Source organism: Equus asinus, chromosome 26 (genome assembly GCF_041296235.1).
Source record: "Equus asinus isolate D_3611 breed Donkey chromosome 26, EquAss-T2T_v2, whole genome shotgun sequence".
NCBI lineage: Eukaryota > Metazoa > Chordata > Mammalia > Perissodactyla > Equidae > Equus > Equus asinus.
In genome coordinates this window covers 37775945-37798375 of record NC_091815.1, presented here as the reverse complement: position 1 = coordinate 37798375, position 22431 = coordinate 37775945, and the positions used below count along the sequence as shown (strand labels likewise).

Here is a 22431-nt window from a genome sequence, read left to right as displayed (position 1 = left end):
TGTTAAAGTCTTTGGCTTATTTTTTAATCAGGTTGTTTGCTTATTGTTGACTTTTAAGAGTTCTCTGTGTATCTTGGACAACAGTTCTTTATCAGAAAATATTTGCAAGATTTTCTCAAGGCTTTCAATTTTAATGAAGTCCAGCTTATCAAGTCTTTCTTGCATGGATTGTGCCTTTGGTGTTGTATCTAAAATGTCATCACCAGGGGCTGGGCCGGTGGCACAGCGGTTAAGTTCGCACGTTCTGCTTCGGTGGCCCAGGGTTCGCCAGTTCGGATCCCAGATGCGGACATGGCACTGCTTGTCAAGCCATGCTGTGGTAGGCATCACACATATAAAGTAGAGGAAGATGGGCACTGATGTTAGCTCAGGGCCAGTCTTCCTCAGCAAAAAGAGGAGGACTGGCAGTAGATGTTAGCTCAGGGCTGATCTTCCTCAAAAAAAAGAAAAAAAAAAAAGGTCGGGGCTGGCCCCGTGGCCGAGTGGTTAAGTTCGCGTGCTCCGCTGCAGGCGGCCCAGTGTTTCGTTGGTTCGAATCCTGGGTGCAGACATGGCACTGCTCATCAAACCACGCTGAGGCAGCATCTCACATGCCACAACTAGAAGGACCCACAATGAAGAATGAAGAATATACAACTGTGTACCGGGGGGTTTTGGGGAGAAAAAGGAAAAGAATAAAATCTTTAAAAAAAAGTCATCACCAGACCCAAAGTCATCTAGGTTTTCACCTAAGTTATCTCCTAGGAGTTTTATAGTTTTGCATTTAACATTTAGGTCTATGATCCCTTTTTTTTTTTTTTTTTTTGAGGAAGATTGGCCCTGAGCTAACATCCGTGCCCATCTTCCTCTATTTTATATGTGGGAGGCCTGCCACAGCATGGCTTGATAAGCAGTGTGTAGGCCCACACCCGGGATCTGAATCAGTGTACCCAGGGCCACCAAAGTGAAATGTGCAAACTTAAGCACTGCACCACTGGGCAGGCCCCTATGATCCATTTTGAGTTAGTTTTTGTAAAGGGTATAAAGTCTGTGTCTAGATTTTTTTTTTTTTGCTTTGTTTCGGTATTTTGCATGTGACGCCCTCACAATATTTTTTTTTTTTTTTTTTTGAGGAAGATCAGCCCTGAGCTAACATCTGTTGCCAATCCTCCTCTTCTTGCTGAGGAAGACTGGCCCTGAGCTAACATCCTTGCCCATCTTCCTCTACTTTATACATGTGATGCCTACCACTGCATGGCTTTTGCCAAGTGGTGCCATGTCCGCACCCAGGATCTGAACCAGTGAACCCCGGGCCACCAATAAGCAGAACGTGCACACTTAACTGCTGCACCACCGGGCCAGCCCCTCATAATAGTTTTTAATGAGGAACTTTGGAGAGGGAAGACTCATGACACAGGTACTGAGACTTCTAAGTACTTTATTGTAGCCAGAAGAGAGAGGTTGGAGAATATATTTAAAGCCAATTACCAAAGAGGCACAAAGAACAGTGCTAGCCAGGCAGGGGTGAGTGTCCTATTTTAAATTAATCCAAACTTATAGAGAAGTGAGATTCTATCAAGGTTGTTTCCTGAGAAGGGCAAGAAAGAAAGAAGAAATCGCAGGGGGAGAAACTGAGGAACTAGAGGCAGAGACTTTCAGCCCCAGAATTTTTACCACGTGAGCGTATTACCGCAACGAAACCTGTGTGACAAAACTACGCAGTTTAAATATACCTAGAAATATTGGAAGTCAGTACTGGTAACGTTCTAGTCATTTCTTAAACAGAAAGGTGGATATAGTAGTGTTTTATAAATGCGTATTTTACACATATGAGTTTTAGCTTTTGTAAAAAATTGTGGCATATAACACACATATAAAAAAAGGATCTAGAATATAAATATACAGTATAAAAAATAATTCTCAAACACCTGAATAAACACCGCTCGGGCCAAGAAAAAGAATTCCGCCAGCATTCCAGAAGCCCACATGCCCTTCCTGACATTCCCCTCCCCACTCCAAACTCCTGTCCTGAAACTGCAACACTCACTTCCTTCTTCCATGTGTTACTTTTATTTATGCCTTTGTATGCATCTGAATTGTTTTCCCTCCCGAGGAAGACCAGCCCTGAGTTAACATCCACCTTCAATCCTCCTCTTTTTGCTGAGGAAGATTGGCCCTGAGCTAACATCTGTGCCCATCTTCCTCTATTTTATATGTGGGATGCCACCACAGCATGGCTTGATAAGCAGTGAGTAGGTCCACACCCGGGATCTGAACCAGCGAACCCCAGGCCACCAAAGCGGGGTGCACGAACTTAACCACTGCGCCACCAGGCTGGCCCCTGAAATGTTTTATAAAACTCTTTTCAAAAGGAAGGCTGTGCAGTGGGAAGAGCTCAGAAAGATTTCAATCCCAGCCCTGCTACTTACTAGCTGTGTGACCTCAGGCGAGTCATCTCCCCTCCTCCAGGCCTTTTCCTTAACTGTGTAAGCAGATGCAAATGCCCACACTTCCCAAGGTTGTTGTAAGGATTCAAATCACAAACTTCACGTTTAGTCAACAAGTTTATTGGGACCTCTTGGGACCTGAGCCCTGTAGAAAACAGAGATGAATCCAACCCAATCTTCACTCTCGAGAAGCTCACAGTTTGGAAATGGGTAACTACAAAAACAACACGGCCAGTAAGTGCTCTGAAACAGGGAGGGGCACAGAAAGGATGTAGTGTGTACAAATCCGGAATCAAAAACTACCCGCAGAGGGAGGTAGGAGGGTGTCCTGGCCTCCCACGCAAAAATGAGCCTGGGATCATCTAGAAAGGCTCTTGCCACAGACTCAGCCACATCCCACGGGTCTCTGGAGTTCACTGCAGGCTGGCCCACTGCAGGGAGGTGTAGACCACCTTACCATCAGGCTGCGGAGAACAAAGGAGCAGCGTCTTTCTGACGCTGGTTCCGAGGCGGCCGGCAGAAACCAGGTCCTGGAGTGGGATGGGGTCCCCAGGAGCCCAGCACTGAGCAATGTAGTGGGCGTGGAACCGCAGCGGGTCACCTGGGTGGGGAAGAGAGGCCTGTAGCAGTTTCCAGTGGCAGAGGGCTGGAAGACACTGGAAAGTCCACAGCAGGGACAGGGGATGGTGTTAGCAATCACTATGAATATTTTAAAACAGATACCCTTGGATCCAGAAATCCCTCTTCTCGGAATTTTTCTCGTGTAAGTACAGCAACACTAATATACCTATAAAGATGTTTACTTTGTTATCATTTGCAACTGCTAAGAAGTGGAAACAACCAAATGGACTAGTTAAATTCATGTGTATCTGTAAGACTGAAAATTATACAACTGTTAAGATAAAAGAATGTACCAACTTGGAAAATGGTCAATGATACATTGAGTAAGAGTGAAAGGGGGACGGGGCAAGGTGTCACACATGGATAGCATAATCTTCTTTTTTGAAAAAACAAACAGGGGCCGCCCTGTGGCCAAGTGGTTAAGTTTGCGCACTCCGCTTCGGCGGCCCAGGGTTTCGCTGGTTCGGATCCTGGGCACGGGCATGGCATCACTCATCAAGCCATGCTGAGGCCTCGTCCCACATGCCACAACCAGAAGGACCCACAACTAAGAATATACAACTATGTACCAGGGGGCTTTGGGGAGAAAAAGGAAAAAAATAAAACCTTTGAAAAAACAAATAACTGAACATATCCTTGTCATGACCTAAGAACCAGAACCACAAAGTCAAAGTCATGAGGAACTTAAAAGGATATCATGTAAATATCCAATGAGAAGTGACTCCAACAGGCTAAAAGAAGTAAGAATTTACAATAAGATGGAGTAATTAATAGATGGGATAAAGGGGTCAAGAAAATTTTTCTGAGAAGGGCCAGGTGGTAAATATTTTCAGTTTTCTGGGCCATGTTGCAAATGCTCAGCTCTGCCACTGCAACACAACAGCAGCCACAGACCATATGTAAGCAAATGGAGGAGGCCAGCCGCATGGCTGAGTGGTTAGGTTCGTAGGTTCGTGCACTCTGCTTCGGAGGCCCAAGGTTTTGCCAGTTTGGATCCTGGGTGTAGACACGGCACTGCTCACAGGCCACGCTGAGGCTGCGTCCCACATAGCACAACCAGAGGCACTCACAACTAGAATATACAACTATGTACTGGGGGGGCTTTGGGGAGAAGAATAAAAAAAAAAAAAGAAGATTGGCAACAGTTGTTAGCTCAGGTGCCAATCTTTAAAAAAAAAATAGACAGGGCTGTGTTCTAATAAAACTTTATTTTTAAAAAAAGTAGGGGCTGGCGCAAGAGTTAAGTTTGCACATTCTGCTTCGGTGGCAGAGGGTTGGCCAGTTTGGATCCTGGGTGCGGACCTACACACTGCTTGGCAAGCCATGCTGTGGCAGGCGTCCCACATATAAAATAGAGGAAGATGGGCATGACGTTAGCTCAGGGCCAGTCTTCCTCAGCAAAAAGAGGAGGATTGGTGGCAGATGTTAGCTCAGGGCTAATATTCCCCTCCCCCCCAAAAAACAGAAAAACCGGTGGGTGGGCCAGAGTTGACCTGGTTGTGGTTTGCTCCTGGGTTAGATGAATCTGATCAAGTAGAGCAGGAACCCGCGTGGGGCACGATACAGAAGACTAAGTAATAGTTAATGCAAATCTGAAAGAGCAAGGCTTGCGACATCCCATCTGAGGGGACGTCACAGCAACTATAAAACAAGGCCTAGTCTGGCAGCTGGGTTTTCAGCAAGAAGCTCCCCAGGAGCCAGGCACCTCTCTGTTGTGGTGCCTCAGCCAGCTGAGGAGGGTCGTGAAGCCACTCCAAAATTGCTTTCTTAGAGGCTCAGCACCTTTTAACCTCAGGAAGATTTAGAATTAGACTTAGAAATTCTTCAATACTAATCTTCAGGGGACAAGGATTCCATGTATAGCTGGCATACTGAGTATTTATTGTTTTAAAAATACGAACCTATTAGAACTAACAGGTCAGCCTTATGGTTCAGTTTCAAACATGTTTTTTTCTCTTTTTTTTGAGGAAGATCAGCCCTGAGCTAACACCTGCTGCCAATCCTCCTCTTTTTGCTGAGGAAAACTGGCCCTGAGCTAACATTCATGCCCATCTTCCTCTATTTTATATGTGGGACGCCTACCACAGTATGGCTTGACAAGCGGCACTATGTCTGCACCCAGGATCCGAACCGACGAACCCCAGGCCACCGAGAAGCCTCAGGCCGGCCCCTCAAATGTGTTTTTAATTGATTGATTGAAACTTATTTTAACCCGAAGTTTTAGTAAATCTGTTAACAGTGTTCAAATATATAAACCTAAAACTCACCCCCTTTATAATTTACTACATTTAAGCTACTGACAAGTTCCATAATCAGAAAACTGCAGAACTTAAAAACAAAATAAATATATTCAAATGTAAAATGCAGCTTAATATTTAAAACTATTTAACTCCTTTTGCAAATGGGATCAAACATGAACCAACAGGCCACTTAAAATCTGCTCGACTGGAAAAAAATTAGATCTGTACATTGAACTGAAAGCTTAGAAAAGAACTAGATATTAGCATGTGTATGTTTAGTAAATTGAATATTCATTTTCAAAGCCAAAATAATTTTTACGTACAAAAGTCACCAAAAAAATAGGAAGGAAGTCATTAAACCATGGTTATCTGTGGAGAATGGGGCAGATAAACTGTTCCCAGCTCCTAAATCTGTCACTTTTTTTTTTTTGAGGAAGATTAGCCCTGAGCTAACTGCTGCCAATCCTCCTCTTTTTGCTGAGGAAGACTGGCCCTGAGCTAACATCCACACCCATCTTCCTCTACTTTATTCGTGGGACTCCTACCACAGCATGGCATTTAGCCAAGCGGTGCCATGTCCACACCCAGGATCCAGGCCGGCAAACCCCGGGCCACCGAGAAGCGGAACGTGCGCACTTAACCACTGCGCCACTGGGCCGGCCCGTGAGTTAAGCTTTAATCTGAGAAAAGACTACAGCTCTCGGCTCACCTGCAGAAGACTTAGTGGACGGTCTCCAATCAATAGCTAAGATCTGACTACTTATCAGGTAGTTCGATCTTTCCACATTCTTAGAGGGAACAAAAAGGGTGATTTTCTGCAATTTTTTTAAACTTTTAGTGATACAAGAAAGGTGCCCTTACTACAAATTAAAAATTAACTGATTCATCAGAAGTCTCCTTTACCTATATAACAAATGTAAATTCACTCCCAAGGGTAACCACTGTAGTTGGGCTGGAGTACACCCTTTCATGCCTTTTTCTACTTGCTTGATAGGATTCTCTTAGTCTAGTACTCCATTTTATCTTAAGTCTTTTTCATAGTCTTTCACCAGAGCCACAACTTTTTTTTTTTAAGATTTTATTTTTTTCCTTTTTCTCCCCAAAGCCCCCCAGTACATAGTTGTATATTCTTCGTTGTGGGTCCTTCTAGTTGTGGCATGTGGGACGCTGCCTCAGCGTGGTTTCATGAGCAGTGCCAAGCCCGCACCCAGGATTCGAACCAATGAAACACTGGGCCGCGTGCAGCGGAGCATGCAAACTTAACCACTCAGCCACAGGGCCAGCCCCAGAGCCACAACTTTTTAAGGCTACTTAAATAATGTGTATATAACTGCATGATTTACTTTTTACTATACATGTTTCCTACAAGCTATTCTTTTCCCCCCGCTTTGGTCATTTTTCGATAAACGTATAGGAACCTACAAAAGTTTCTGACAACTAAATGCTGTTTCCCTGACAACTAAGAGTGATGCTTAATCGCTAACCTATTAATAATCATTCTGGTTGTTTTCTAAATTTTTAATACTGGAAAGAATCCTGCAATGCATAGTTCTTGTGTGTTTTGTGCACATATCTAAGTATTTCTAAGAGGAACTTCTGGATGAAAAGAAGGTTTAACAAAATTTACTAAACTGCCCTCCAAATGAGTCTAAGTTCCAAAGGTTTCCTGTCCTTCCATGGGTTTCAGAAGCTGAGAAAAATGAAACAAAAAGGAAAACTGCAGCATGTGGTGGGATTGTGAAGGAAGGAGCAGCACCCAGAGGTCCCAGCGCAAACTCACCAGGGTAGACCAGGAAGTCGCCGCCGAACTTGCCGGCGGCGCTGAGGAAGAAGCCGCGCTCCCATAGGTCTCGGTAGATGCTGTAGCGAAGCTCATGGGCAGGGCGGCCAGCGTGGGGCCAGTCTTTGGACTGGACACGCCAGTCCAGGGGCCTGGCCTTGATGGGTCGAGGCCTGGCAGTGGCCAGCTGGACGAGCAGAGCGGACCTGGGCAAGGGGGCCACCCCATCTGAAGTCCCTGGTTGGGGAGAGGAGGAGCCTATGGGAGATGAATCCGAGAGAGTTTGGTGAATCCTAGGAGCAAGGTCCTTCCATCCCCCAGGGAGACCCAGGCCCTAGATTCCCAGCCAAAATTCCTAAAAGATGTCTCCCCTCCTCCTCCTGGTCCCTGGACTCTAACTCCCACGCTCACCGGCTTCCTCCTGCTCTCCCGAGGCCTGGCTAGCGCTGGCCTCGTTCTCTCCAGCAGCTGGGTTCCCACTGGCCTCCTGGCTCTCGCCGGCCCTCGAATCCTGTTCCAGCCTCTGCTTCTTCGCAGCCTGGCCCTCCGCAATCTTCTCGCGGAGCTCCTGACGACGGGTCTCGCGGGCTTCAGCTGCCAGGGCGCTTTGCTCCTGGAAGCCCTTGTCTTGCTGGCGCTTGAAGGATGCTAGAGTCTGAGAAGGAAACTTAGCTGGAGCGTCAGGATCCAGGCACGCCCTCCCTTCGGAACCCAGGAATCCCGACTCCCCGGCCCCTCCCAACTTCAGGGCTCCAACCCGGGGATCCCAGGCTCCCGCTCTCCAGATTCCAGGACTCCCAGACCCCTCCCACCGCAGGGACACGCAGTCCGGGCCTCCAGCCTCTCCTCCCGCAGGCCCAGGGGCGCGCGCCCTCAGCCCGCCCCCTTACCAGGCTGTGCTGGCGGGGATCCGGGCGCGGGGCGCTGACCAGGGTCACGGCGCCGATCTCGGCCAGGAGCCGCGCCTCTTCGGGCATCAGCAGCAGCGGGAGGCCCAGGCGCGAGTTCTGGCGCGGCCCGCGCGGCAGGGCGCCCACCGTGCGGCCCCCCACGCCCAGGCGCTCCCGCAGCGCCTGCACCGCCTCGGCCCCCCACACCAGGGAGCGGCCGTTCGCCACCTCCACCACCAGCATCCTCCTGCAGGGGCCAGGGGACACAGCGGTCACCGACAGGGCGCACCCTCCGCCTCCGGGGTCTCGCGGAAGCCCCGCCGCCGGGCCTCAGGGGGCGGAGCCTCGCCGGGGGCCGCAGCCCGCCACCTGCCGAACAGACGCGCCAGGCCCCGCCCCCAGAGCGCTGGACTCCGCCCCTCGGCGATCCCGCCAGGCCCCGGGGCAGCCGGAGACGAGACCCCGCCCCTCGCAGAGCTACCGGGGCCCCGCTCGGCCGGGCCGCTCAGACCCCATGGTCGGCATTTCGGCCTGGGCCAATACTGCGGTCCTGCCTTCGCGCCTCCGCGCCTGAGAGAAAAGCGGCCCCCAGGGCAGCGCCACGCCCCCTTCGAAAGGTCCATTTTGGCGCCGCCCCTCGCAAAGCGGCCCTCTCCCTTCGGGTGTTCCCGTCAGGTGTCGGGACCTCCGCAGGCCAATGCTCCGCCGAGGCCACGCCCACTAAGGACTTGGCTCCGCCCCTGTCGAAACACTGAGGTTCGGCCTCAGGGCCTTTTCGTTCGGAGTCGGACTCGCACAGAACGAAGCCCAGCCCGGCCCGAGCGCGAGTGGTTCGGGCGTTCGGACGTCCGCGGCTCGGCCGAATCCGCGGCCCCGCAGCTATCCGACAGAAGCGGTTCGGCGTTCGGGAGCTCTCGGCTCGGCCGAATGCACAGCCCCGCCCTCTGCCGAACGTAAGCGGTCCGGCGTTCGGACGTCATCGGCTCCAGTCACCCCGCAGCCTGAGGCCCGCCCCCTCCGACTGCAAGCGCCCCCCCAGTTGGGGAGTTCCCGCCCCACATCCGAGTCCCACAGCCGGAGGCCCCGCCCCCTGTGCGCCGGCTGTCTGTTGTCCCCTCGGGCGGGCTCACCCCGCTGGTGAGCGCTCGGCCCGCCTCCTCGCTTCCCTTCAGAAAGTCGCCCCGTACTCTGACAGAAGCAGCTAGTCACCTCGGAAACACCAAGTCGCAGCCCCGGCGGAGCCACCCCCTACGTAGCGCGCCACGCGCTGCTTCCTCCACCCCCTGCCATGCCGACCCCCTGCGTCAATTTCGTCACCGCGCCACCTCAGCGAAGCGGGAAGTCCGGCATTCGCCCCGCGGGGCCGGAGTCCCGCCTTCCCCCTCAAGTTGAACACCTTGGCTCCGCCCTCCGAAGCGCACCTCCCTCCGCCGATTCGGTTCAGCGATTTCGGACCTTCAGGCTCTTTACCCTGGCCCCGCCCTCTTGGCTGACGTGACCCCTCCCCGGGGGCCCCGCCCCTTTAAGCCAGGGCGCTTTTCGCCCCGCCTCCTTGGAGTGCCTCGTGCCTTTCGTTTGGCCTAAGCCTGTGGCCCCGCCTACCCCGAAACACGCGACTCCACCTATCAGCGCACCCTATCAGGGTCGCTTGTACCCGACTATCTCCGAAAGAAACCGAAGCTGGGGCCCCGCCCGCGTCGGGCCGAAGCTCCTGGCCCTCGCGGGCTTCCGAACACAGACTTTTAGGACTCGACTATCTCCGAAGCTTGTGGCCCCGCCTCCAAGCTGCTGCCCGATCCTGCCCGAAGCAACCCGAAGCGAAGGTCCCGCCTCTTTCCGAACGCTGAGCTCCAGGCCCCGCCTCCTTCCCGGGTCCCTTGGCGTTCCCTTGGAGCCCAAAGCTCTGGCCCCTCCTCTTTCCGAGCCCGAGGCCCCGCCCCTTTACGTGGTCGCGGCTCCTAGATCCCGGGTCCCAGGGCAGCTGCGGACTCGTGCTCCCCGCGCCGGGTCCAGGCACCTTCCCTGCCCGAGCCAGGCCCCTGTCTGCGGCCGCGCACCCGGCTCCGGACCGCGCAGCCTGGCCGGCCCCCGAGAGAGGCGGGGGCGCGGGGCCGAGCTGGGCGGGGGAGGCGTGGCCGGACCCGGGGTGGACCGCGGGCCGGGACTGCTCGACCGCCTCTTGCCCCGCAGGCCCCCAGGTGGGCCCGGGAGCGGGATCCGGAGACAAGGTGGGATGGCTGCAGGTCGGCGGGGCTGACGGGTGCGGGGCGGCGCCGGGAGCTCGCGGGTGGCGCAACTGCCTGTGGCTTTGCGGGGGCGGATGTGACCCACGCGGGGTGCACGCAGCCGGAGCGGGGCTGGGGAGGGGACCGGCTCTCCGGGGTTTAGGCCGGGGAAGGGTCCGGAGCTCCGAAAGAGGGGGAGGCTGAAGGCCTGGGCTCCTCTGAGTCCTCTCGAAGACCGGCTGGGGATCTGGAGATCTGGGTTCCTGGATCCTCGAGGGAGGAGGAGGCTGGGAGTCTGGAATCCTGGGCTCTCAAAGGGAAGGGGCCAGGTGAGAGGTTGTTTCTGGCATCTCAACGGAGCGACGTCTAGATACCCGGGTCGTCAATGGGGGTGGAGGGGGGTACCTTTGATTTCTGCGTTCGCAAAGACGGGGGCTGGATTCCTGGATCCTCGAAGGAGGAGGGAGCTGGGAGGTCTGGATTCCTGGGTTCTCAAAAGAGCGGGGTTGGGAGTGGATTCTTCTATCAAAGGAGGAAAAGTCTGGAGGTCTAGATTCCTCAGTTCTCAGAGGAGACGAGCTGAGGGTAGGACTGCATGATCCTCTACAACTGGGGACTAAGGGGTCGGGTTCCTGAATCCTCGAAGGGGGAGGGGCTGAGACTCTGGGGTTCTCACTAGAAACCTCCGCCCCTCCCCCAGACCATGTCGCCCGAAGAGTGGACATATCTAGTGGTCCTTCTTATCTCCATCCCCATTGGCTTCCTCTTTAAGAAAGCTGGTGAGTCAGGTTCCCTCCCCAGTGGAAAATGGGGGCGGGGGTGGGGGGAGGAACCCCTGGAAGGTTCCAGTTTTATGTTTTCCATTCTCCCTGCAGGACCTGGACTGAAGAGATGGGGGGCAGCAGCCGTGGGCCTGGGGCTCACCTTGTTCACCTGTGGCCCCCACACTTTGCATTCTCTGATCACCATCCTTGGGACCTGGGCTCTCATTCAGGCCCAGCCCTGGTAAGGATTTTGGGGAGGAGGAAGCAACCTGTTTCCTCTTTGAGTCTTCCGTTTCTGCCTCAGTTTCTGGAAGTCTCTTGTTTACCTCTGAATTCTCTGTATTCTTAGTCTGGTCTGTGTTTCTTCCTCTTCTGCCTTTTTCTGGGTCTTGTCCCTCTGTGTTTGTCCCAATCCTTTACATCCATGTCATGGATTCAGGAGAGAGGAGGACATTACTTGTTGCTGATCCTGCCAGCATTCATATTCGTAATCTCTCTTTCTCCCTCCCTCCTTCCCTGCAAGAAAATACAGAAGATTGAAGGGTCTTGGCCCTGAAGCTCTCATAACCCCTCCTCCTTCTCTTCTCTGTTGCTGCTCATTTTTGTGTGGCTGTGCCTCTGCTGCTGCTGTTTTAATCATGCTCATTCTCCCTCTCCCGGTTTTCTATCTCTGAAGGTGGGGAGGTGGGGGAGGGTTTGTAGCTGGCATCTGGGGGAGGCGGAGGCCAGGTCTCTGTGCCCAGCACAGCCCGCCTCCTGCCTTTGCCCCAGCTCCTGCCACGCCCTGGCCCTAGCCTGGACCTTCTCCTACCTCCTGTTCTTCCGAGCGCTCAGCCTGCTGGGCCTGCCCACTCCCACGCCCTTCACCAATGCCGTCCAGCTGCTGCTGACACTGAAGGTCAGACTCCCCTCCAACCTTCGCTTTGTGCCAGTTAACCTCCCCAGCGTCACCTCCTCCTCCTTGCAGCCACTCCCATGGGGATCAGAGGAGGAGGGCTTTTTCTCTCCCACACACCCTGGGGGTGGACTTCACCTCTCAGCCCTTCCTTGGGGTAAATAAGTATCCTGAGTCATGTAACCGTGGGTGCCCTTTGGTGTTTGAAGTGTGCCAAAGGCTAAGTGCTTACCAACATGCTCTCCTCGCACCTTTGTAGCAAGCCATTTGGCAAAGGAGAAAAACCAGTTTGGGGAGAAGGCACTTATCTAAGGGCACAAAACCAGGACAGCTACGTCTGGCTCTAGATCACCTGGGAAAATGGGTGAAAACAGATTCCCGGACCGAAAAGTGACGCGTTCCTACTATGTGCTGGGCTCCCGTGACATATCAATGAACAGAACAGTCAGGCGAGGTAGTGAAGCAGGTCTCTTCAGATGGGAGTTCAAGGGTAGGCAGGCGTAGATTAGCTAAGAGAAAAGCTGGAGGAAGAGCCTTTCAGGATGTAGAGAATAGCGTGTGTGGAAGGCAGCAGGCTGAGTTCCATCCACTGTGTGCTGGCCACATGGACTGTTCAAGAGAAGAAAGGAGAAGGGGAGCAGGGGCCACAGCAGGCAGGGCCTAGTTGGCCAAGGTGAGGAGTTCGGACTTCTTCCTGTGGGGGCCCAAGATCCACTGGAAGAGCTTTTTTGGTTTGTTGCCAGAGAGGTGATGTGATCAGATCTACGTGTTTAAAAAATATTCGCCTGGGCGCCGCAAGTAGAAATGCAATAGAAAAGGCAAGATGGGATGAAGTAGGGCTCCTGCATCAAAGTCCAGGTGACAAACAGTGGTGGCTTGATGCAGGCTGCCACTAGGAAATGCCACGTTTAGAATAATTTGAGGAGCTTTTACTTATGACGGTGTGGGCAGGATATGGAGGAGCCAGAAGGGACAGCGCAGGAATCCTGGACCAGCAGCAGGGGAACCGGTACCAACCCTGGGCCCAAGGGGACAAGAGAAGGGGCAGGTAGTGGAACCCAGAAGGAAAAAGGGTGGTGTAGAGCCGCTCACCTTGAGAAGGTCTATCTAGGGTCATGGTCAGCCCAAGGTGATCTTGCAGGGGAATCACTCTCCTGCCTTCCTCCATCTCTGCCTGGGGCTCTCTCTTGTGGGGTTGGCCTTGGGTCTGTGTGGAGGAGGGAAGAGAAGAGATCTGGAGGGGCGGGCCGAACATATTCAGCCTGGTGGTAGAGGCACAACAAAAGGGACAGACTTGAGAGACGTAAGGCATTAGATCTGGGCTTCGAGGAAGTTTTCTGGCCCGTGCAGTTAATTAGATGGTAGTGGCCTTTCCTGAGGGAGGGGGCTGGAAGAGGAGCCGGTGTGGGGAGTGGGTAATACTGAGTTCCACTGTGCATGTGTTAGATTTGAGGTGCCCAGTAGACATCTGAGTATTAATGATGAGGCAACTTGATGAATAGGTTTGGGGCTCTGGGGAGAAGTCCAGCCCGGGGGGAAGTGTTTGGGAGTCATGAGAGTGGGTGGTATCTAAAGCCACGACTGCAGGAGAGCACAGAAAGACGAAACACAGAGAAAGACAGGAGGGCCCAGGTCTGAGTCCTGGGAAACACCCGCCAGCAGCAGGCATTAAGCTGCAGCTCACGACTGTAGATGCCCAGAGCTGCCTGTGGCGTGCAACCTCAGCTTCTGGCTGCACTCCCTGGGCATCCCTTGACTGCTAAGAGGGGTAGTGTAAGGGAGGAGGGTGTGAGGAAGGCCCCGGGGTCTGACCTGTCCCCCACCCATGCCCCTTCCTCCCAGCTGGTGAGTCTGGCCAGTGAAGTGCAGGACCTGCACCTGGCCCAGAGGAAGGAAATGGCCTCGGGCTTCAGCAAGGGGCCCAACCTAGGGCTGCTGCCTGACGTCCCCTCTCTGCTGGAGACGCTCAGCTACAGCTACTGCTACGTGGGAATCATGACAGGTGAGTGCCCTGCCTCTCCGCATCGCTCCCCCTGTGTCTCCACTGTCCCCCGGAGTTTGTGCCTGTTCTGTGTTCCTGCCCTTCGTTCCGGCATCTGTGACTCCGAGGGTGAGCATCTCCCGGGTCTCTGTCTGACTCTTCACTGGGCCCAGGACTCCTCCAGGGAAGACAAACTATTCTCAGCCTAATGATTTCTTGTAGCTTCTTGGGAGGAGACAGGAGATAAAGGAGAAAAGTCTTTATAATCCGGATGTTCCTGTCGCCCTGGGAACAGACATTCACAGCTTATGATCCCATTTTAGTCTCACAAAATATTTCTCATTCATGTTGACCTCGTAGAAGGTTTTCCTTTTTCTAACAACTTTATTGAGCTGTAATTGACAGATTCACCCACTTAGAACCATGTCCAATTTGCTGGGTTTTAGTATATTCACAGAGTTGTGCGACCACTGTCACCATGTAGTGGCAGAGCAGTTTCATCACCCTAGAAAGAAACCTTGTACCCCTTTAGCCATCATCCCCCAAACCTCCATCCTCCCCTGGTCCCAGGAAACCCCTGATTGACTTTGTGTCTCTGTAGACTTAGCTGTTCTGAACATTTATAAATGGAATCATACACTATGTAGTCTTTTGTGACATAGAGGGCTTTGAACCCCTGTCCTTTTTGTTAATCCCCGCTCCTCCCTCCCTAGGCCGGCCATCATTGTATCTTATCTAAAGTGCCAACAGGCTGTTATTTTCCATCGCTGTCCTCCAGCAGGCCCCTCCCCACTCAGCAGCCAGAGAGGTTTTGTGAAAAGGAGAATGGTGTTCCAGCACTTTCCTGTTGGAAAAGCCTCCAGGGGTTTCCCAGTGCTCAGAACAAAACCCACAGCCAACCCAGAGGCGTCCTGGGATCCCCTGGGGATCCGGCCCCAGCCCCCCTGGATTTCTTCTCACACTAGTCTTTTCCTCTCCACTTGCACTGCTGTACTTCCTGGGGCTCCTTCCTGCCGAGGGGATCTGGTCTCCGTCTCCATCTGTCTTAGCATCTCAATACCCCTTATGCTCTTAGGTCTCTCTCTGTAATTGTCCCTCTTTCTTTCTTGAGTTCCTTGTCCCTTCTGTCTGGGTTGGGTGTCTGTCCCCTCCCTCCAGGGTCTCATACCCCAACCCTAGTCTCTGCTCCTGCCCCCCCCCATCCCTTCCTGTCTCCCTCGCCCCACTTGAGCTCCGCCCCCGTCCTGTCTGTGCCAGTCTCTGACCAGCTGTCCCTCCCTCCCGCCACAGGCCCGTTCTTCCGCTACCGCACGTACCTGGACTGGCTGGAGCAGCCCTTCCCGGGGGCCGTGCCCAGCCTGCGGCCCCTGCTGTGCCGCGCCTGGCCGGCCCCACTCTTCGGGCTGCTCTTCCTGCTGTCCTCGCATCTCTTCCCGCTGGAGGCTGTGCGCGAGGACGCCTTCTACGCCCGCCCGCTGCCCGCACGCCTCTTCTACATGATCCCCGTCTTCTTCGCCTTCCGCATGCGCTTCTACGTGGCCTGGATTGCCGCCGAGTGCGGCTGCATTGCCGCTGGCTTCGGGGCCTACCCCGTGGCTGCCAAAGCCCGGCCCGGGGGCGGCCCGACCCTCCAATGCCCACCCCCCAGCAGGTCAGGCGGCGGGAGGGAGGTGTCCCAAGACCCGGCAAGCCCCATCACCACGGGCTGGCCCTGCCCCTAGCAGGGAGGATAGCAGGGAGCAGGGGGCAGATCCACTACCTGTTGTTGGCATAGTGTCACCCTATGGCCACCGCAGCCTACCTTCCCCTGTCCTAGGGAAACAGCACTCCTTATACCCACCCATGGCCCCTTGTTGCTAGGCTTGTCACCCCTTGGGATGGCAGATTGCTCTCTGTTGCTAGGAAAAGGAAAGTGGTATTTTAGCAACTATGTGCAGCCCCTCTGTTGCCATGGAAGTGTCACTCCAATAATCCAGTTGTTCCTGGTTGCTTCAGATGCCATCATGGGGCAGTGACGATTGCCCTTTGTTGCTAGGGAAACGGTTCCCTAGCAACTGGACTGCCTCTATTTGCTAAGGAAGCAGGTTTCCTAGCAACCATGGTGCATCCCTTCCTGCCGGAAGGCTTGCTATTTGTTGCTATGGGAATGGCACCCCCTAAACTACCCCTTTGTTGCTAGGAGCCACCACCCCCACCCCCCCGCCATGGGATGTCACCACATAACAGCCTGTAGTTGCTCTCTGTTTCGAAGGAAATAACATCCCTGACCGTGTTGTCCTCTGTCAGAGGAGACATCATTCCTAGCAACCACAGGTCAACTTCCTACTGTTGCTAAGGAAGCCGAGTTCCTTGGTTACTATGGATTGACCTTGTTGCTAATGATGCTACCCCCCTAGATCTTTAATTGCTAGGTAAGTTGCACTGTTAGTAGTAGGGGCTCTCTTGTTGCTAAGGAAGTATTGATCCTGTGTTGCCCCTTGCAACCAGGAATGGACTGCCCCTCTGTTTCCAGCAACCTTGGTAGGCCTTCTGCCTAGGGCTGCGGCTAGGGGAGCAGCCCTTCAATGGAAATTATGAACCGCTCCTCCTCAATAGAGTCAGGCCATCCCTGAGTAGTTACAAACTGCCAGTCCATTGTGGGGGAAGCGGCACCCCCACACAAAGTGATTTTCACTGCCCTCGTAACTATGGGCAGACCTCCAGTTGCTACAGAGGGTGTCCCCCAGAAAATGTCAAGCAGGAATTGAAGGCTTTTCTAACCCTTCTGGGCCCCACTCCTAGTGGATGACTCCCGTCGCATTATCAGAAGCCACCAAGGGTTCAGGTGGACAATTCCCCATTGCTGGGGATGTTGGCACCAGTGATCCAGGAACCACCATATTGCGAGAGGTGATACTTCTTGAGCAATCCTAAGGACCAATAGCCAGGAGAGGCCCTTTCCAGAAGCTTTTCTAAGCATCCTCTTGTCTTGTTGCTAAGGAATGCCCTTTCTCTAGCAACAGAGACCATGGCGGTATCACAGGGCCTAGAACATCTCCCTGGCAACCACAGACCATCTGGTTAGGGATGCTACTTCCCTAGCAACTGCAGTGTCTGACAACCTAGAAAGGACCACGCTTGGAGGCTTCTCTGAGTACACTGAGCTTGGTTGCTTGAGGAATGGCCTTTCCCTAGCGTTGGAGACTGAAAGGTCAGGTTGCTAAAGGTGCGCAGCTTAGCACCCAAAGCCCTTGGAGGCTTTTCGTGGCTGTTGTGGACCCCATTACCAGGAAGAGAACCCCATTGTTGGTGAACCTGCGCCCCCAACCCCTCCCCACCTTCCTCCCCAAAAAGGCTCCCTCTGGGCTACTCTTCCCCTGTTGCCTTAGCAAATGAGACAGCCAGAGAGCTGTTGCCTGTCCACGATCCCCTCCTTGGCATCTGGGGCTGGGATAGCCAGCATTGGGAGGGGGCCTGGCTGAGTTGCATGTCTGTCCCCCACCCTCATCCTCCACCCCACCAGTCTGGAGAAGGCGGCTTCCGTGGAATACAACTATGAGACCATCCGCAACATCGACTGCTATGACACAGACTTCTGCACGCGGGTGCGGGAGGGCATGCGGCACTGGAACATGACGGTGCAGTGGTGGCTGGCGCAGTACATCTACAAGAGCGCGCCTTTTCGCTCCTACGTTCTCAGGTGAGCCCCGTCCCCTCAGGCCACATTTGCAGAACTACATCTCCCAGCAGTTCTTGGGGCCCCCTGCAGCTTCCTCGGCCAGGCTTCCGCTGCTGAGAATCATGGAAGTTGTAGTTTCTTGAGTCCCGTTGCGCTGCCGCTGATTTGCGTTACTCGTGGGTAAATCGTTGCTGCTCTGTGAGCCTCAGTTACTACTTCTGTCAAGTTCAGCCTCGTTCGACAGTACCAGTGTGGCGAGTCCCTTGGACTCAGTAGCAAGACCTTCTGGAATTTGACCCTACCAGCTACCGAGAAACCTTGAGGAGTTGGTTGATTTCTGTTTCCTCAGCTGTTAAGTGGGGGGAATGCTATTACCTGTTTCATAGATTGATATGAGGACTAAGCAAGCTAAAGTGTGAAATGTACTTAAGGTGAGGCTTGACAGGTGTGTGCTCGCTATTTATTAGCTTTTATTATTCTTCACTCATCGGATATTTCTTGAGTGGAGATTTCGTCCCACTCAAGATGTTGTTGTCTTTACAACCTTAGGAAGCAGAAACTCATCATCCCATTTTAAAGATGAGACTGAGGCTCAGAGAGGTTAGGTAACCTGCTGAGTGTCACTCAGCCATCCTGGAGCCACCAGATGAGGTCAGGATGCACCAGGACATGTTCTCATAATGAAGCTGTTAACGATGGCTGCTCTGGAGCCAGACTTACCTGGTGCATGATCCGATTTATGATCTAAAGATCCACTCTGGCCCTGTGTGGGGAATGGAGTTGAGGTCGGGGGAGGGAGCAGGAGGTAAAGCAGGGAGACCAATTCGGAGGCCTTTGGGGCTGGCCACGTGGGAGATGATGGTGTCCTGGTGTAGGGAACAGTGGGCAGAAAGTGGATGGATTCGAGAAGTGGAGTCAGAGCTTGGCACAGACTGGATGTAGGGCGTGAGAAAGAGGATATGAAGCATGATACCCGGTGAGAGGGGTGAGTGACTGAGGGCACTCCAGGGCCATTTCTAGAGCAGGGGAAGACTGGGCAGGAAGAGATTTCTGGAATGGGTAGGATGAGGAAGCGAGACTTCGCTTTAGTCTCACTAACTTTGAGGTAGCTGTTGGCTGTCCAGCTGCGGTTATCGGATAGGCAGTTAGTTATGTGATTCGGGCGCGTAAGGGAAAGGTCAGTGTAAGAAGTGGACACTTGAGCATCGTCCGGTATAGGTGATACTAAAGTTCTGTGGCTGAGCATCAGGTCAAAGCACAGGGTATTCCGATGCGCTTAGACCAGGGGTTCTCAAGAGGGGGCAATTGTACCGCATCCCCAGGGGGCCTTTGGCAATGTCTGGAGACATTTTCGTCATAACTGGGAGGTGCTACTGGCATCTAGGGGGTGGAGGCCAGGGATGCTCCTGATGTGTGGGGACAGCCCCCGACCACAGAATGATCTGGCCCCAAATGTCAGTAGTGCCGAGAGTGAGAAACCCTGGTGTACACTAGACACAGGAGGAGGAGCCCGCAAAGGGAGCCAGGGAGATAAGGAGGACCATCAGGAAAGTTCATTCCCAGAAGGGAACCAAGGGAGCCAAGGGAACCACATGTTTCAAGGAGACGGGAGGGATGGTTTGTGTTGTACAGTGCCTGGAGCTTCAGTGTATGAAGACAGCTATGACCACCGGGTTGGGCGTGATGGGAGCAGTTTGGAGGGCGGAAGTAAAAGCCTGATTGGAGTGGGTTCAAGACAGAATGGAAAGGGAGAAGTGTCGACGAAGTGCAAGACGATTCTTTGGAGAGTGTTCACTACATGGGAGCGGCGAGATGGGAGAGAAGGGTAGGATGGAAGCAGAGCGGCTGGAGCAAGGACCAAGAGTTCAGGTGTGCACATGTTGAGTTTAAACGTGCCAAGTGTGTCCTACTGTCCTGTCTGTTCCCATCCCCTTCCCTCACCCCCTTGGAGGAAATTTCCTTAAATCCTGCCACCCAGAGAATTCTCTCTCCACCTTGGGAAGAAAGAAAGAAAGCAGTTTTTTTATTGAATAAGCATTAAACCGGATTGCGACACATGTTGCAAGTACCCACTAATGTGGTTACCGAGATGGAAAGAAATCTCACGCTTTTTATACCACCCATCCCTTACGGTCCGTTACGTAGCATGTTCTCAAAAGAAACCATAGCTTGCCCTCAAGTAAGAGGGCTCCCCAGCACTCTTCGCTATGCATTCTCTCAAGTTCATCCCAAGGTCACCTGGGAATTGGGGTAGCCACCTGTGCCGGCTAAGTAGTCTTTATCTGAAGGTAGAACAAAACTCATATCTGTGTGACAAGCAGGTGGTGACAGCTGGCCAGGCTTAGGATAAACCCCCACAGTGGCAGGGAGACGGGGACGTTTACGTTTCAAAGGGATGGTTCCCAGACCCTCAAGAAAAGTATGCCCGGATCGGAATGCTTTCTAGAGGCATATTTCGCCTTTTCAAAGATCTCCACCTATGTCCAAAGGACACAGAGAAGGTTCTCAAACACTAGGTTTTTCAAGGAAATGGCCTAAGAGAAGAGAGGGAGGAAAAGTTCTCTCTTTGGCAACAAGAAAAATTGAAGCTTCTTTGTGGAGTTTTATGTCCTCAAGATTGGGATGGTCAGCATTATTGTGTCCTTAGCTTGTGGTACTTCAAGCACCCTGATGTGTCAGAGGGAAAGGTTGATGCCCATGGGCAAGAAAGGCAGGCCCTCCCCCCCTCACCCATGCCACAATCCGTGGCAGAGCCTGCTGTGGTTTCTGTCCCGTCCAAGAAGTGTCTATCAGAACCTGAAAGTATGGGTCCTCAAGGGCTAGGGAGTTTGATTCTGGGGTCCGTAAGGACAGGGGACCATGGCTAGAGATGCCTGCGTCTTCACAGATCAGGAATTATACTCCTGGATCCCCAAAGGAGGAAGCGGCTGGGGGCTCAGCTTCCTGGGTCCTGAAGGAAAGGGGCGCTGGGAGAGGGTGAGCTGGGTTCCTGAAGAGAGGAGTTGAGACTTGTGGGTCCTGAGCGGGGAAGGGGGGACAGACTTCTGAAATCCTGGGTTCTTGGAGGAAGGTGGGACCTCAGTTATAGAGGAGGGTAGAGGGCTGAGGGTTCCTCTTTCCCTACAGGGCAGGGACCATTGACTTCCTGGTTCTTCAAGAATAAGGGAGCTGGCTCTGGGGCTTGGAGGGCAGAGGACCAGGACTCCTGGGCCCCAGAATAAGGATGGGCCACAGACCAGGGACTCTGGGTCTTCATGGGCTAGGACAGTGGTTCTCAAATGCTGGTTTGTATCAGAATCACCTCCAGGACTTGTTCCATCGAAGATTGCTTCTGGCCCCCGCCCCCGGACTTTCTGATACCGGAGGAGTGGGCTGGAGCTCAAGAATGTGTGTTTCTAACAAGTTCCCAGGTGACACTGATGCTGGACCGGGGACACACTGAGAACCACTGAGCTCTCAAAGGAATCAGAGTTCTTGGTCCTAAGGGAGAAAAGGCCATGGAACAGGAAACCTTTAAGCCTTAAATGGGGAGAGGACAGAGGATTAGGTTTACTGGGGTCTCCAAAGGGGCTGGGGGCTCCTAAGTCTGAGGGAGGAGGAGGCTGGGGGCCTGGATTCCTGGGTCTGAGGGAGGAGGGGCTGGGGGCCTGGACCCCTGGGTCTGAGGGAGGAGGGGCTGGGGGCCTGGACCCCTGGGTCTGAGGGAGGAGGGGCTGGGGGCCTGGGCTCCTGGGTCCTAACTCCCAGCACCTCCCCCAGGAGCGCCTGGACCATGCTGCTGAGCGCCTACTGGCACGGCCTCCACCCTGGCTACTACCTAAGCTTCCTGACCATCCCGCTGTGCCTGGCGGCCGAGGACCAGTTGGTGTCTGCCCTGCGGGGACGGCTCAGCCCCGGGGGCCAGAGGGTCTGGGACTGGGTGCACTGGTTCCTGAAGATGCGAGCCTACGACTACATGTGCATGGGCTTTGTGCTGCTCTCGCTGGGCGACACCCTCCGGTATTGGGCGTCTGTCTACTTCTGCATCCACATCCTGGCCCTGGTGGCCCTGGGGCTAGGGCTGGCTTTGCGTGGGGGCAGCCCCAGCCGGAGGAAGACGGCGTCGCAGGCCACCAGCCTTGCCCCGGAAAAGCTCCGGGAGGAGTAAGCTGCCGCAACGCTCTCTCCCTCAAAAGCCACCGAGCTTTTGCCTGGGAATTCCGTGAACCAGGTTGTCTCCTTGCTCAGAAAGAGTCCTGAATTTGGCTGGGGGCCTGGGGAGGATTCCCATTCCCCCAGCTCAGCACCCTGCCTCGGATGAAGCACGGCTGGGGGCTCTCTGCTTCCCTGCCCTTCGCCTTGAAGGCTGCAGGACAGTTTTCCCTACTGTCAAATCAAGGTGTCCAGATGAGAATCTCGCTTTGTCCCTGCCGCACTTTCCAGGTATTCAGAGAGAGCTGCGCTTCCCCCAACAGCAGGGCCAATGGGCCACCCGGCTCCTCGGGCAAGTGCCCTTTGGATCCGCAGGGCGGGTGTAGGAGCTTCAGGTTCTGGGAGTGGGGAACCTCTTCCTTGTGGCTTTCACTCTCTTTTATCTCATCCAACCAGTGTTTCAGACCTAGAAAGGAACAAAACCCTCTCGTTTCCTAAAGGGGAAACTGAGGCACAGGTGAGCAGGCTTTTGGACTGTGGTTGTTGCAGCTTCCATCTGAGCCACCTCAGGGTCCCAGTGCTCCTGTCACCCTCTTGTCATCCTTTGGCCCAAGACAGGGTCAGAATGTGTAAAGCTCTCCCAATAAAGTGTTGCACAAAAACTGTGTGTGTATGGGGGGGATCAATGACAGAGGGGCGCTTGTGCCCCCAAGTCCTGGTGTGAAGTGCTACTGTCCCTGCTCCCTGAACCGCACTGCCAGGAGACCCCGCAGCAGTGGCCTTGACGGTTTCTGGGAAGTGCACAGTATTCCCTCCAGGC

The 22431-nt window shown here is 53.8% G+C and overlaps 2 protein-coding genes across 18 annotated transcripts; one reads left to right on the top strand and one right to left on the bottom strand.

Annotated features, from left to right (window-relative positions):
• Positions 1-2524: 2524 nt before the first annotated feature.
• On the bottom strand, positions 2525-10034 carry TSEN34 (tRNA splicing endonuclease subunit 34). 12 transcript variants are annotated; one of them, XM_070499259.1, is made up of 6 exons: positions 9354-9444; positions 7958-8204; positions 7479-7722; positions 7068-7325; positions 2884-3027; positions 2525-2669 (listed from the first exon to the last, which is right to left on the bottom strand). In XM_070499259.1, the coding sequence occupies exons 2-6, from the start codon at positions 8198-8200 to the stop codon at positions 2641-2643; spliced, it is 918 nt and encodes a 305-aa protein (XP_070355360.1). In that variant the 5' UTR covers positions 8201-8204; positions 9354-9444; the 3' UTR covers positions 2525-2640. The 12 variants fall into 12 exon arrangements, with proteins under 12 accessions (XP_070355360.1, XP_070355362.1, XP_070355358.1 ...); XM_070499261.1 differs by having other exon boundaries at positions 9379-9443; XM_070499257.1 differs by having other exon boundaries at positions 9167-9394.
• MBOAT7 (membrane bound O-acyltransferase domain containing 7) lies at positions 10020-22273 on the top strand. Of its 6 annotated transcripts, none has more exons than XM_014856502.3 (8): positions 10020-10155; positions 10883-10961; positions 11058-11187; positions 11718-11844; positions 13684-13843; positions 15113-15473; positions 17325-17501; positions 21240-22273. In XM_014856502.3, the coding sequence occupies exons 2-8, from the start codon at positions 10886-10888 to the stop codon at positions 21625-21627; spliced, it is 1419 nt and encodes a 472-aa protein (XP_014711988.1). In that variant the 5' UTR covers positions 10020-10155; positions 10883-10885; the 3' UTR covers positions 21628-22273. The 6 variants fall into 6 exon arrangements, with proteins under 6 accessions (XP_014711988.1, XP_014711986.1, XP_044614844.1 ...); XM_014856500.3 differs by having other exon boundaries at positions 10051-10185; XM_014856501.3 differs by having other exon boundaries at positions 10139-10511.
• The last annotated feature ends 158 nt before the right edge of the window (positions 22274-22431 follow it).